The sequence below is a fragment of the Aethalodelphis obliquidens genome, unplaced genomic scaffold (genome assembly GCF_003676395.1).
Source record: "Aethalodelphis obliquidens isolate GAN/ISIS:26980383/991018 unplaced genomic scaffold, ASM367639v1 scaffold36, whole genome shotgun sequence".
Taxonomy (NCBI): Eukaryota; Metazoa; Chordata; class Mammalia; order Artiodactyla; family Delphinidae; genus Aethalodelphis; species Aethalodelphis obliquidens.
Genome location: NW_020837980.1, coordinates 11,469,731 through 11,484,488, shown reverse-complemented (window position 1 = coordinate 11,484,488; position 14,758 = coordinate 11,469,731). Strand labels below are relative to the sequence as shown.

Below are 14,758 nucleotides of genomic sequence, written 5' to 3'. Positions count from 1 at the left end.
AATTTAACCCAGATATGGAGGGAAATGACAACGTGAAATAAGGCACAGTGAAACCTCTGGTAAAATCAATCAATGGACAGATAGATCCTGGTCAGTGGAAGCATCCGGGGCACTACAGTGTGTGAGCTGGCAAGACAGATAGTGGAACTCCAATTCTTGAAACTTGTATTATGGAGAAGTTGCAGGGTTTTTTTTAATTAATTTATTTATTTATTTATTTTTGGCTGTGTTGGGTCTTCGTTTGTGTGTGAGGGCTTTCTCCAGTTGCAGAGAGCGGGGTCCACTCTTCATCGCGGTGCGCAGGCCTCTCACTGTCGTGGCCTCTCTTGTCGCAGACCACAGGCTCCAGACGCGCAGGCTCAGTAGTTGTGGCTCACGGGCCTAGTTGCTCCGCGGCATGTGGGATCTTCCCAGACCAGGGCTCGAACCCGTGTCTCCTGCATTAGCAGGCGGATTCTCAACCACTGCGCCACTGGGGAAGCCCCGAAGTTGCAGTTTTGATGTGACAAAGTCTAGGATATATCCATTGGAGTGAGTAGAAGCAAGGCTATCAAAGAAGAGAAAGTTGAAAAGCTAAGAAGTCAGGGAATTAGAAGTATTCTCTTCATGGTCATTACAATTACTGATAATTATTACAGCAGGAATATTTTGAAAGATTGGCTTTGAATCAAGAGCTAAAACTCATGGAAGAAGTAGGAGTGACTCAAGGACTGGTAGATGATTCCACCAAGACGAAGTGATAGAGTCTTTAGATATGAGATTCATAACGATGGATTCTGAGAGAAGAGGGTGTGAAAACAGAAAGGAAGTAGCGCAGTAAGGGAAATTGGAGACCAAGGCATCTGGTATGGAGCAAAATGGAGAACAATGTAGCCCCCATTGATCACAGGAGCTTTGAAAGGCAATGTCCTCAGGGAAGGGCCAGGTTTAAGTTAAAGCAAGAAGGTGAAGCAAAATGTGTCAGGGAAGAGGCTAAAGGTAGAGGGAATTCTACTTGTGATTAACCATGAGTTCCAAACATCTCAAGAGAAGTATCTCAGTTCAGGACTGGGGGAGGGATAGGAGATGAGGGCAAATACAGGAGGGTGCAGAGCCATATGGGGATTAGACAGGAGCTGAAGAAAGTGATCAGGGAATCCCTCACTTCTCATGGTGGTGACCAACACAAGAGAAATGATGGCCACAATAAGATCAGTCATGATGATGCCAGGACTCTAGTGGGTAGAAAGATGTGAGGTTCTTTCCAGGAGTCATCTGCAGCCTCCCAGAGCTGCCTCTTTTTTTTTTAAAGTGAATTTTATCAGAGTATAGTTGATTTACAATGTGTTATGGGGCTGCCTCTTGACCATTACTAAGAGAAGTATGGCAGGAGACAGCTGCAGGTTGTCCTTGAACCTAAAGTCTCCCTCTTCAAGAATGCCTGCGGACCCCTCTGAGTACTCTGGAAATAAAAACTGCTGGGTACATGTCATGGAGATTTTATTTTTACTCATTTCATATGAATTAATTGCTTTGAGTATTTATAATACACTAATGTCATACACTGAATCTTATTAGGTATCAAATCTGTAATTTGTCAGGTACTATGCAAAGCACTTTGCACACATTATTTAATCCTTACCCCAAGTATTATCTTCCTACTTTACAGATACGGATATTCATGTTCAGAAAAGTTTAGATAACCTACTTAGGTTCATACTGCTAGCAAGTAGCAGAGACAAATTGGCATCAAAATCTATCAGATTGCAAAGACCATATATCATCAGAACTGGGATGATTATCTCTGAAGTAAATACCAATAAGATTATTTTTAGCAAATTTTGCAATTCTATTGACTCATGGATGTTAGCATAATATTGATCTTGAAAGAGCTGTTGCAACGTCTTTCCTGACCACCTATATTCTTCCACAAGTCACAAAAGAAGAACAGTTCAAGTACTTAAAACAGTCATGTAAGAAAAAGAGCAAATGCTCTTTGATCTCTGGAAACACTCCAGAATTTCAACAGAAAGCTTTCGTTTAGGGATTAAAAAAGGGTCTACTAATTTGTACTGTTTTACCTTCATTCTTTCAACACAGCTGTCTCAAAACCAAGTGATGTGACTTGGGTAGAACAGAAATTTAAAGAGAAAATCAATAGCATTGGAACCCCTAGACTATATCCCTACTCTGAATGAAAAGGAAGTTCACAAAATCAACTGAAAATGTTCTCTAGCTCTGCTACAGTGGTTCTCAACATCTGGCATAACATAAAAGTTCACTGAAGTGCTTATTAAAACATCATAATCTTTGGTCAACTGAATCAGAATCTCCTGAGTGTGGGCCCCAGTCTGCTATAGATGACTGGATCCTAACCTTCCCAGGCCCAGGTCTTCATTCCTCAGTTCCTTTTAATAGAGAAATTTAATATCTCCTAACGTTTCCCCTCCACAGTCTCTGATTCTTCCCATGATTCCAACAGTTCCAAGGATTGAACCAATTTATCAAATAACTGAGATATAGGACTTAAATAAATATTGTTGCAGCTGTATCAAGGATTGCCCTGCAGGAGTGATAAGGGGTAACTGTGTTTTCACATATGCATCTTCACATTGCTATATATGTATGTACATATATATATTCATATGTGTATGTGCATATCTATGTACATGTATATACATTCACATTGCTATCTATATATGATAGCCATATATATACACACACACATGTCTCTCTACATACACATATATTATATATACTATATATAACTATAATGAATAAATAACATATATGTATAAAACATATATAATATACATTATTTATTCATGTGAGAGAAGAAGGGTATGAATTTTATTTGCATTAGTACACCTCCAGAACAGAGCCCAATATCTGAGGTAGAGAGATATAGCAGGGATTCAAAAACATTTGAGTTGCTGAATGAACAAGTGAGGGCATGAAACTTCAAGAACCCCAAGAAAATGTTCAATTGTGTCAAGGTCTCCCCGTCTCTAAAAATCAAGTGAATAGAAAGAAATAATGTGACCTACTTTCTGTATACCTTGATATAAGACATCTATTATGCAATGTAGTCTTGACTTTCATCATCTTTAAAAATGTTGTCACTTAGAAGACCTGTCTTGCAATGAATTGGCACTTTACTATTCCATATGGGACATCCGGTATCCAGACACATCATATTAGAATTGCATGCAAATATCAAACAAAAGAGTACATTTGATTTTTTGAATGCTAAAAGAACCTGTAGACAGATTTTTATTTTTCAAAATTTTTCCCCATTTTTATTTTATTTATTTATTTTTAAACTTTTTATGTTATGTTGGAGTATATCAATTAACAACGTTGTAACAGTTTCAGGAGCACAGCAAAGCGACTCAGCCACACATATACATGTATCCATTCTCCCCCAGACTCCCCTCCAAACCAGATTGCCACATAACATGGAGCAGAGTTCCCTGTACTATATAGTACAGTATAGTATAGTTGGTCCTTGTGTAGACAAATTTTTTAAATTGCCTTGTAGTCTTTTCTATGTGGAATTGTTTTATCACTTTGGATAATCTGTTGTATTTGTATTTTTAAAGAAAAATATGCAAACAACTTAATTGAGTAAGCAAATGTAAATTATTCTCAGAAGTAAAGCTTAATTTTTGAACTTTTACATACAAATAATTTGTAAATTATGAGAAATTATTAACATAATCTTTAAACTACAGGCATGCAGAGGAGATTCTTAGGATAAGTAGTTAATTTTCTTCTATTTGCCTGGGACAATGACCTAAGAAGGTAGTTAATCATCATTGGACTGTAAAAAAAATAACGAGCCAACTATTTAACAAGAGACTATAACAACAGATAAAGGGACGGACCTGTGGCCATTGCTGTAGGATCCTAAGTCCAGGTAAGAACCTTTGAGATTCTCGAATTTCAATGTTTCCTGTATGTGAGAAACTTCCAGAAATTTCAAGGGGAAAAATTGTTTTGATGGACATGATAAATATTACATATTTTATGTTATGTGTCTTCTACACCCTTATGTTCTAAACCTTTAAAACTTATTAACTATCCCTTCTAGAGGTAGCTGAGCCTCAGGTTGATGTTTTTAAAAATAAAATACAGAAAATCAGACATTTATAATTTAAAAATAAAGACTGAAATCCCATTCCTATTACTTTCTATTCAAGTGGAACTTCAAGTCTGAAAAAATAATGTGAGTTGGAGAGTTAGTTGGTAAACATCAAGAAATGGGATATGCCTCATAGCCACTTACTCACCTCAACGTTCCTTGTTTCAACTCAAATTTGACTCAAGGGGAGGTCAAAAGAAGAGGTTTTCTAGATGATTTTATTTCTGATTAAATGAGAAAAAACTTCTGCCTCAACACAGTTCCTGGCACAAACTAAGGACTCAAAAATATTAGTTCCCTTCTCCAACTCAGGAAGGTGGCTACCCTTATAATTATTATTAATATTATTTAATTAAAAAGTATTAAATTATTTACAGACCCATAAAAGGTTTAAGAAGTTAGTAAATGCTGTTTTCCCTTTTTCCCTCCTTAGTACCACATGTATTGTACATGGTAGATCACTTGGATTGCACTGCTTTTCTATGATCACTCAAATAGGAAAAGCTTGCACAGATAAGCAGAGGCTGGTGAGATTCTTCCCTCTGCTCCACCCCAATCAAAAGGGAGCAGAACTGGACTGTACTATTATTCAAGGAAGAGTTGCAATGCTACATCTGAATGCCTGTCTTACAGAACATCGTGGTTTATGTTATAAACTTATTGCATCCCCAAAATTCATTTACATGTTAGCTGTTTAGAACTCTGAGAAAAAAAATATGTCCAGAGAAAAAATTGTTAAATGTCTTCAAGTCAGGCTTAAAATGCCGTGGGGATGTGGAAAATATGGTGTTTAGAGTCAACCCTGAATTGATATTTCAATCTTTTAATTACTATGTAGTGATTTGTTATAATTTAATCCTTTTCAGAAATAAGGTAAAAGTGCCTACATTTCCAACTTTTTATCTGGATACTTTTCCCCAATATGTAGGAGAGAGGTGTGGACTAGCAATCTGTTTGGGAAAGTAGTAGAAATACAGGGAAAAGGAATGACTACATTACAAGGGATATTGTCCAGTGGAGCAGCAGTGTGGGAAAGGTTATTTCAACTGGGAGTAACAACGGGAAAATATCTAAGAGGGGTGAGTTGGGGCAGAATTACAAACAAGAGATGAAGAAGAACATTACAGGTTAAGAAGAAACATACAGGTGAGCAGAGACCTTTCTTCTGGGGACAGTGGTTCCACAGGGTGGAAAGTGTTTATGGGTGTATTGAGACTAAACACAAAGGCTGGTTTTAGTTCAGGAAGAATATCAAATACTATACGTGAGTTTTATTTTGTGTGGTACAAGAGACCTCTGAAAGATTCTAAGGATGGAAGTGATATGCATAGGAAAGGGAGAAGGCTGGGAGACAGGACAATAATTTAATCAATTGCAATCAACAAGGATAGGAGTGGTGAGATCATAGCATTCGGGAATGTTTGTTGAGTAGCCAAACCAACCAAACAAAAAACTAAAGCTAAAGGGTGACTATCTACCTTTCAAATAATTCAGAGGATTAAGTGGTAAAAATGCTTTCCTAACATTTAAGTCCTGAACAAAGGATACAGAAAGAGGTGTTCATGTAAAAATGACATAAAACTTATCAAAAGGCTGCCTGTGACTTTGGGACCGAACTACTGATTCCCTCCTCACTCCACTTCACTCAGTAACTGAACAGGCCCAGGTATATATGGACCACATGCCAGAAATATAGAATAACTAGGATTCACTTAAATGTACATGGGTGTGGGTTTCTGCATTCATGTGTATGTTTATATACATTCATATACACACAAGTGATAATATCTTCAGATATTTATCATTTCTGTATTTGTACATTAGCCATTTAATATGCATTATGTATATTGATGGACTTTATATATATATAAATTCTTACTGCATGAATTAATGAATAGAATATACAGTTGATCCTCATCATTTGTGGATTCTGTATTTGTGAATTTTCCTACTCACTAAAATGGATTTGTAACCCTTAAATCAATACTGCTGCTCTTTCATGGTCATTCACAAACCTGCAGAGAGTGGCAAAAAATTTGAGTTCTCCCACATGAACGTTCTCAGCTGAGGTTGGACAAGATATAAGATATGGCTCTGCTTTCTTGTTTTTGCTCTCGTAATAGAAACAAGTGACCTTTTCACAGTCTACTTAGAGCCATTTTTTTTCATTTGTGTGCTTTCTGTAGGTGATTTTGCTATTAAAATGGCTCTCAAGCATAATGCTGAAGTGCTGTCTAGTGTTCCTAAGTTCAAGAGAGCTGTGATGTGCCTGACGGAAAAGATACATGAATTACATAAGCTTCCTTCAGGCTTGAGCTGCAAAGTGCTATTCTCCACAGATTCAATGTTAGTGATCAATAATACGAATTAAATAAGGTGTCTAACAGGAAGGAAACATAAAACAAGGTTATGTATTCATTGGTTGACAAAAATGTTGTGACCACAGATAAACAGGAACCAAACCCTCTATTTCCCCTAGGAGCAATGTTTAGTCATTGCTAATTCAGCATTTGCAAGAACTTTATAGAACACAACTACTGCAAATAATGAGAATCAACTGTATATAGAACATGTATTAAATATACTGTATAATTAGTGCCCTATTAAATCATATATCTATGTTTATGCTTGTTTCTATACATAAATAGGTATTTTTGCTACATAAATATGTATTATGCACATATGAATAAATAAGAATACATTTTCTAAACCTCAGTGAATAACATACTATTCTACAAAAAAGAGCAAATCTAAGAAATAAGTTGATTCATTTTACTAGTCTTTAAGATAGGGGCTTAATAACTCTCAAAATTTTAATCTCTCTTACATTTGACCTCAAAACTCCACTTGTAGGAATTTTATCCTACAGAAATGATCACACATAAATCAAAAGACATATTAAGAAATTTTTCTAATATGAAATAATTCGATGCAACCTAATCTAAATTAGATGCTACCTAGACATAAAACTAGGTAGATAAACTATAGACAGTGGAATACCCTAGAACCATAAGAAAACTGAGTAAGCCACATTAATATAAAGTTAAGTATATAAAGCAGAGCAAAAAGGCAGATAACTGTAGTAACGTATGCTGCCATCTGTGTTAAAAAAGGAACATGTTGTGTATTTAATTAAAAATGCATATCGTATTTCTGGACAAGATTCATTGAAAGCTAATAATACTCTTCCTCAGAAAGAGAAACTGGATGAGGGTTAGAGGAAGAATTTTTCCTATGTGTCATTTTTGATGTTTTGTGCTTTCAACTTCAAATATACTCTCTCTTCAAAAATAAACAAAATTAAAATAAAGTGGAATCATGGTGATGGTAAGTTCAAGCACGGCCATAGTCCCTCTGCCAGGTACTTGGAGTACACTAAGCTCTTTTTAACAAATCCAAACTTTCTCTGGTTTTTGAGCCTGGTTCCAGAGGTATTAATATTTTCTCTCTGAAACCTTTTTAGGCCACTCTAATTATAATTAATTACATTATTTTTCTATTCATTTTGACTATCTACTATATGCAAGGTACTGTTTGGCATTTTGTAAAACCAGAAAGATGAATTAAACACTTATTTGTCTTCCTAAACCTTATAATGTAGATATACAGAAAATATAACAAAATTTTATTTCCAATAGGTAATTGCTGATAATTTATTTAATCCCATCTAGTGTGTGATTCTGTATTACTTTATTTATTTGTTGTTTCAAGTTCCCCTCCATACATTTATCCTCCTAAATTACAATCTCGCTAAAGCTAGAAATTTGTATACGTGTGAGTGTGCGTGTGAGTGTGTGTGTGAGTGTGTGTTTCCTTTTGTGTCCCGGTGCTCAGGACATGGTAGGTCCTGAATGAATATTAGTGGAATTATTGATTGATTGATGTTGACCTTGAGGCTTTTCTCATTTCTGAATTGTTAAAGTGAAATAAATTATAACTTTCCTCTCCAAAAAGGTGATCATTTTGAACGAAACATCGACAAAAATTGAAAACATTCACATGATATCTGCATTTCAATGATGGACCAGAATCAACATTTGAGTAAGACAGCAGAGGCACAACATTCTGAGAAAAGGAAAACTAGAAACTACTGCAATGGATTCAAGGTGGAATGCGTTTCATGTTTTCAAACTAAAATAAGTAAAGGGAGAATTTTGATTTAAAGAAAAGGCAGCCAGTTTTTTAAAAGAATATTATATTTCAAATTAGAGTTTTCAACTGAAGCATACATTAAAATATTAACACAATGATATATATCTTGATATAAATCAATCTTTAAATCTGAATAAAAGGTCTTTGGTGACATTTCTAGTTAAGAATTTATTAAAGTTGAAAATTTAGAAAGATTTTGATATCTTCTCTTTGATTCTTGATGGACAAAAAGATACTTATAAATGTGATTAAAATAAAGCAGTCTCTGTGTAATGGATAGTATGTAAAAAAAAATTCTTACATTTGACCTATAACAGAGAAGATTTATCAGTCTTGTGAATCACTTTGTGGTCTTGACCTATTTAATTTTTTTTTTTTAAAGAACAGCATTTGTTATTCTATTAACTTAAATGATATAGTCTGAAGGGAACTAAAAGACCTGGCCCGAAGACCTAGTTGATGACTTAGGAAAGTCATTTAATTTTTCCATATGCAAGTGGGTAAAAGTGATAATCCTGTCTCTTGCTTTTGTCACAAAACGGTGAGACAGTGAATGATACAGACTGTATTGCGATTTTCACAGACAGGAAAAAGCAATCCTTGAGCACAGAGTCAAGGAAACCAAGACTCAAGGAAGTTGAGAAGTTTTTGTGAAGTCATCTAGGTTGTAAATGGAAAACTCTTAAAACTAAATCAAAGCCTTTAAACCCCGATAGAGAAGACTAGAGGAAATCAAGAAACCAATCAGGGCTGACTTTGATCAATATTTAAAATGTTTTCCTCAAAGTTATAGTCTTATCTAGCTGAATAAAGACCAGAGATCAGATTCAATTGCAATCATGTTATATAAAGTCTGTTTTAACTTTGTCCAGGGAACATGAGGTCTGTTTGCTTTTCAGAGATTATTGGTAAAATCAGTTCTGATGAAATATTTAAGTAATATTTAAACAGAAAAGCAGTCACCAGGAGAAAGTACTGGCTAATGCAACTGGACCACATTCTATTGCCTAGGGGTAGTAGGTTGTGCTGGCTTATTTCGCTTTTAAATATGGAGGGTTACAGTGATTCATTTGCACATGCATTCAAGGTGACAACAAACTAGCTGAAGCAAATAAAATTGCCTGGGTAGTCTCTTGCAGCATATTTGGAGAAAAGCTTCGAGTTAGCAAGTTGTCAGTGTGTATAAAGTATGTGAATTGCAGCCCAATAATAAAGAACAGAGAAGCAATAACAGTAATAGTATATCGAGCACTTACTAAATGCAAGACACTGCTCTAGTAGTTTAGTTCTACTAATGGATTTATTCCTTACCACAATTCAGTCAGCCATATGCTATTATCTCCCTTTTACACATGAAAAAAACTTAGAGGGTGAATGACTTTCTCTAGGTCCCTAAGCTGGAAAGTGGTAGAGCCAAGGTCTGAAATTAGGCAGTCTGATTGCAAGTCCCGTGAGCTCAATTGTACTCCATGTTGCTAAAGTACCTGTGGGTTTCCATAATATTAGTACCCTCAAGATATTCTGGTAAGCACAGATTTGTAAGTGGGCTACGTAATAATCTTCCTCATTCTGTACTTCTAAAAATTCCCCTTTATACTGAATAATTGAGTTTCAAGCAAGCATATTTGCCTGCACACACACAAATACACGTTGTTACTGATGTGGGTTTACAGACTCAGCAGGGAAAAATGTGTAAAAGTGCAAATAGATAATAATTTAGAATAACAACAGCATAGATTGATTCTTTCTTACCCCTTTCCCTCAATTTTTGAACTGAACCAAGTAGGTTATATAAACCCTGCAAGTACATTGTTCATCTTTACACTTGTCATTTCTGTGCTTCAGATTTCTTGTACCACTGCGTTGTAATGAAAATTCTTTAAAAACACAAAAGCAGTGCATCATCATCAAAAAACATAAATAATAGGGAAAAAGTAAAAGGTCTCCCATTCTACCTTCATTCCCACTCCCCTTCCGGAAATCATTAGGATAACCATCCCATTTGTAACCACCAACAGTATCCCTACCCCACAGTTTTCCTCTGGCTAAGCTTCTTCTGGCTTATTAGACTTTTTGCTATTTCTCAAGATGTGACGTGCACTTCTGACTTGGAGAAGCTTGCACTTGCTCTTTCTTCATCTGAAATGTCTGACTCCCAGATATCTTGCTCTTTCATCTCATTCAAATCTCTATTTAAACATTACCTCAGCCCTGACCACCCCATATAAAATAGCATTTCCTATCCATAACCCTTGAACCAAATTTGATTTTTCTTCATAGCATTTATCACCTCCTGACACTGAAATACAAATGCACACATATGTATAGGTGTGTATGTATATGTATGTCTTTAATATAACAAAACAAATTTATCACAGTTCTGTAATAATCATACAATTCTGAAGTTGAGAAGTCTGAAATAGGTCTCACTGAGCTAAAATCAAGACGTTGGCAGAGCGGTATCCTTTCTGGAGACTCTAAAAGACAATTCATTTCCTTGCCTTTTCCAACTTCTGGAAATTGCCCAAAGTTCTTGACTAATAGCTCTCTTCCATATTCAAAGCTAGTGATGGTCAGTCAAGTATTTTTCACATTGACATTGACTTTTCTGCTCCCTTTTCCACATTTAAAGGACCCTTAGGATTACATTGAGTTAACCAGGATAATATAGGATAACATCTTCAAGGTCATCTGATTAGCAGCCTTAACTCCACTTGCAACCTTAAGACCCCCCTTGCCGGGCTACCTAATATATTCATGGGTAGGCAGAGTAATGGCACGCAAAGATGTCCAGGTCCTAATCTCCAAAACCTGTAAATATATATATTTTTCCTAGAGGAAGTCATTTGCCCTCTTTGCATCTAAGTTTTTTCACCTGTGAAAGGGAAATAACAGCATCTGGCTGACAGACTTATGGTAAGGAATAAATCCACTAACAGAAGTAAAACACTAGAACAATGTATGGTATATAGTAAGTGCTCAATAAATGCTAGCTACTACTATTTTTATTGCTTCTTACTTGCTTTGGCCAGATTGTTGTCATCTTGCTGTACATGTGAGAATGAAATCAATGTCCAGCACATTGAGATATAAAGTTGGGTGGCTGATTTGAGATCATTCTTTTTTTATGTAGCTGTTTTTCACTATGAAATTCCTTCTTAATACTGTATTTGTACATACCATATGTTTTGGTATTTTGTGATTTCATTTTTGTTTGTCTTGAGATATTTTCTAAATTCCTTTTTGAGTTCTTAGACCTATTGTTGTTCAAGAGGGTGTTGCCTAATTTTTACATATTTGTGAATTCTCCAGTTTTTCTCCTGCTATTGATTTCTAGTTTCATTCCATTGTGGGTAGAAAAGATACTTGCGATGATATCAATCTTCTTAGATTTGTTAAAACTTATTTTGTGGCCTAACACGTGATATATCTTGGAGAAAGATATGAGTACATTTAAAAGGAATGTGTATTTCACTGTCGTTGGGTGGAACGTTTTTTATATGTCTTTTAGGTCAATTTGGTCTATAGTGGTGTTTGAGTTATCCATTTCCTTATTATTTCTGTCCACTATTTAAAATAAGGTATTAAAATCTTCCACTATTATGGTATTGCTCTTTATTTCTCCCTTCTGTTGTGTAAATGTTTGCTTTATATATTTAGGTACTCTAATGTTGGGGATAGAAAGAGAGGTAGATAGATAGATAGACAGATAGGGATAGAGATACTTATTAAATCTTCCTGGTCAATGGACCCTTTTATCATTATATAATGTCCTTTTTGTCTCTTGTGACATTTTTTACTTAAAGTCTATTTTGTTTGATATAAATACAACCACCCCTGCTCTCTTTTGGTTACCAATTGTGTGGAATATCTTTTCCCATCACTTCACTTCCAGTCTTTGCGTGTCTTTAGATCTAAAGTGAGTTTCTTATACGTAAGTCATAGTTGAGTCTTGTTTCTTTTTAATTTTTATTTTTTTAATTGAAGTATAGTTGACTTACAATACTATATCAGTGTTAGGTATATAGTCTCTATATACCTGAGATTCAGTATTTTTACAGATTATACTACACTAGAACTTATTACAAGATAATGGCTATAATTCTCTGTGCTATACCTTATATCTTTGGTGCTTATCTATTTTATACATAGCAGTTTGTATATCTTAATCCCATACCCCTAATGTACCTCTCCTGCTTTCCCCATCCCTACTGGTAACCACTAGTTTTTTTTCTATATCTGTGAATCTGTTTCTGTTTTGCTATATACATTTGTTTGTATTATTTTTTAGATTCCACATATAAGTGATATCATATGGTATTTGTCTTTCTCTGTCTGACTTATTTCACTAAGTGTATTTTCTAGGTCCATACACATTACTCTAAATGGCAGATTTTCACTCTGTTTTATGGCTGAGTAATATTGATGTGTGTGTGTGTGTGTGTGTGTGTGTGTGTGTGTGTGTATACCCACTACATCTTCTTTATCTGTTCATCTGTTGATGGACTCTTGGGTTGCTTCAATATCTTGGCTATTGTAAATAGCACTACTATGAACATTGGGTGTATATATCTTTTCGAATTAGTGTTTTTGAGGTTTCCAGATATGTACTCAGGAGTGGAATTGCTGGATCATATGTTAATTCTATTTTTAGTTTTTTGAGGAATCTCCATACTGTTTAGTTTTTGAGGAACCTCCATACTGCAAGTGGCTGCACCAATTTACATTCCCACTGACAGTGTACAGTGTTCCCTTTTCTCCACATCCTCACTGACATTTATTACTTGTAGATCTTTTGATGATGGCCATTCTGATAGGTGTGAGGTGATATCTCATGGTTGTTTGGATTTGCATTTATCTAATAGTTAGTGATGTTAAGTATCTTTTCATGTGTCTGTTGGCCATCTGTATGTCTGCTTTAGAAAAATGTCTACTCAGGTCTTCTGCCAATTATTTACTTATTTTTTATATTGAGTTGCATGGGCTGTTTATATATTTTGGATATTAACCCCTTGCCAGTCATATTATTTGCAAATATTAACACCAATTACAAAGGTTGTCTTTTTCTTTTAATCCATGGTTTCCTTTATGTACAGAAGGATTTAAGTTTAATCAGGGCTCATTTGTTTATTTTTGCTTTAATTTTTTTGCCTTAGGAGACAGAACAAAAAAAAGAAAAATGTTGCTACAATTTATAATATGTCAAACAGTGTTCTGCCTATGTTCTCTTCTGGGTGTTTTATGGTTCAGGTCTTACACTCAGCTCTTTAATCCATTTTAATTTTTTTTTGTGTATGGTGTAAGGAAGTGCTCTCATCTCATTGTTTTGCATGTAACTGTACATTTTCCCCAGCACCACTTGTTAAAGACACTGTCTTTCCTCTATTGTGTATTCTTACCTCTTTTGTTGAAGATTAATTGACCATAGATGTGTGGGTTTATTTCTGGACTGTCTATTCTGTTTCATTGATGTATGTGTCTGTTTTTGTGCCAGTACCAGGTTGTTTTGGTTACTGTATCTTTATAGTATTGTCTAAAATCTGGGAGAGTGAAACCTTCAGCTTTGTTCTTTTTTCTCTAGATTGCTTTGGCAAATCAGGGTCTTTTGTGGTTCCATATGAAATTTAGGATTACCTGTTCTAGTTTTATAAAAGTGTCATGGGTATTTTGACAAAGATTACATTAAATCTACAGATTCTTTGGGTAGTATGGAAATTTTAAGAATATCAATTCTTCTAATCCAAGAGCACAAGACATCTTTTCATTTCTTTGTATCATCTTCAATTTTATCAGTGTTTTAAAGTTTTCAAAGTATAGTTGTTTCACCTCCTTGGTTAAATTTATTCTTGGGTATTTTATTCTTTTTGATGGAATTTTTTAAACTTTCTCTTTCTGATAGTTCATTATTAGATATAGAAAAACAACAGATTTCTGTATGTTAATCTTGTATCCTGACACTTTGCTGAATTCATTTATTAGTTCTAACAGTTTTTGGGTGAAGGCTTTAGGGTTTTCTATATAAAGTATCATGCAAATAGTGACAGTTTTAATTTTCCCTTCCAATTTGTATGGCTTTGGTTTCTTTTTCTTGTCTGATTGCTGTGGCTAGGACTTCCAATACTATGTTAAACAGAAGTGGCAAGAGTAGGCATCCTTGTCTTGCTCCTGAATTTAGAGGAAAAGCTTTCACCTTTTCACCATTAAGTATGATGTTAACTGGGGGTTTGTCATAGATGGACTTTATTATGTTGAGATATGGTCCCTTTATATACGTTTTAATGAGAGTTTTTATCATAGATTTCAAATTAAACTGTAAGGGAAGAAATAAAAAGAAGAAAAAATGTACAGAGAAGAACTACAAAAACAACTGGAAAACAAGTAATAAAATGGCAATAAGTACATACCTATCAATAATTACTTTAAATGTTCATGGACTAAATGTTCCAATCAAGAGACATAGGGTGGCTTACTGGATTAAAAAAA

At 34.9% G+C, this 14,758-nt stretch overlaps 1 protein-coding gene across 1 annotated transcript in view; it reads left to right on the top strand.

Moving 5' to 3' along the window:
• The first annotated feature begins 3,838 nt into the window (after window positions 1-3,838).
• Window positions 3,839-14,758, top strand: part of SLCO1B3 (solute carrier organic anion transporter family member 1B3) — a 57,580-nt gene continuing 46,660 nt past the window's right edge. Inside the window, exons 1-2 of the mRNA XM_027129244.1 lie at window positions 3,839-3,898; window positions 8,078-8,229. Coding sequence (XP_026985045.1) covers window positions 8,140-8,229 — 90 coding nt within the window. The 5' untranslated portion in view covers window positions 3,839-3,898; window positions 8,078-8,139. The remainder of the gene's footprint in view (window positions 3,899-8,077; window positions 8,230-14,758) is intronic.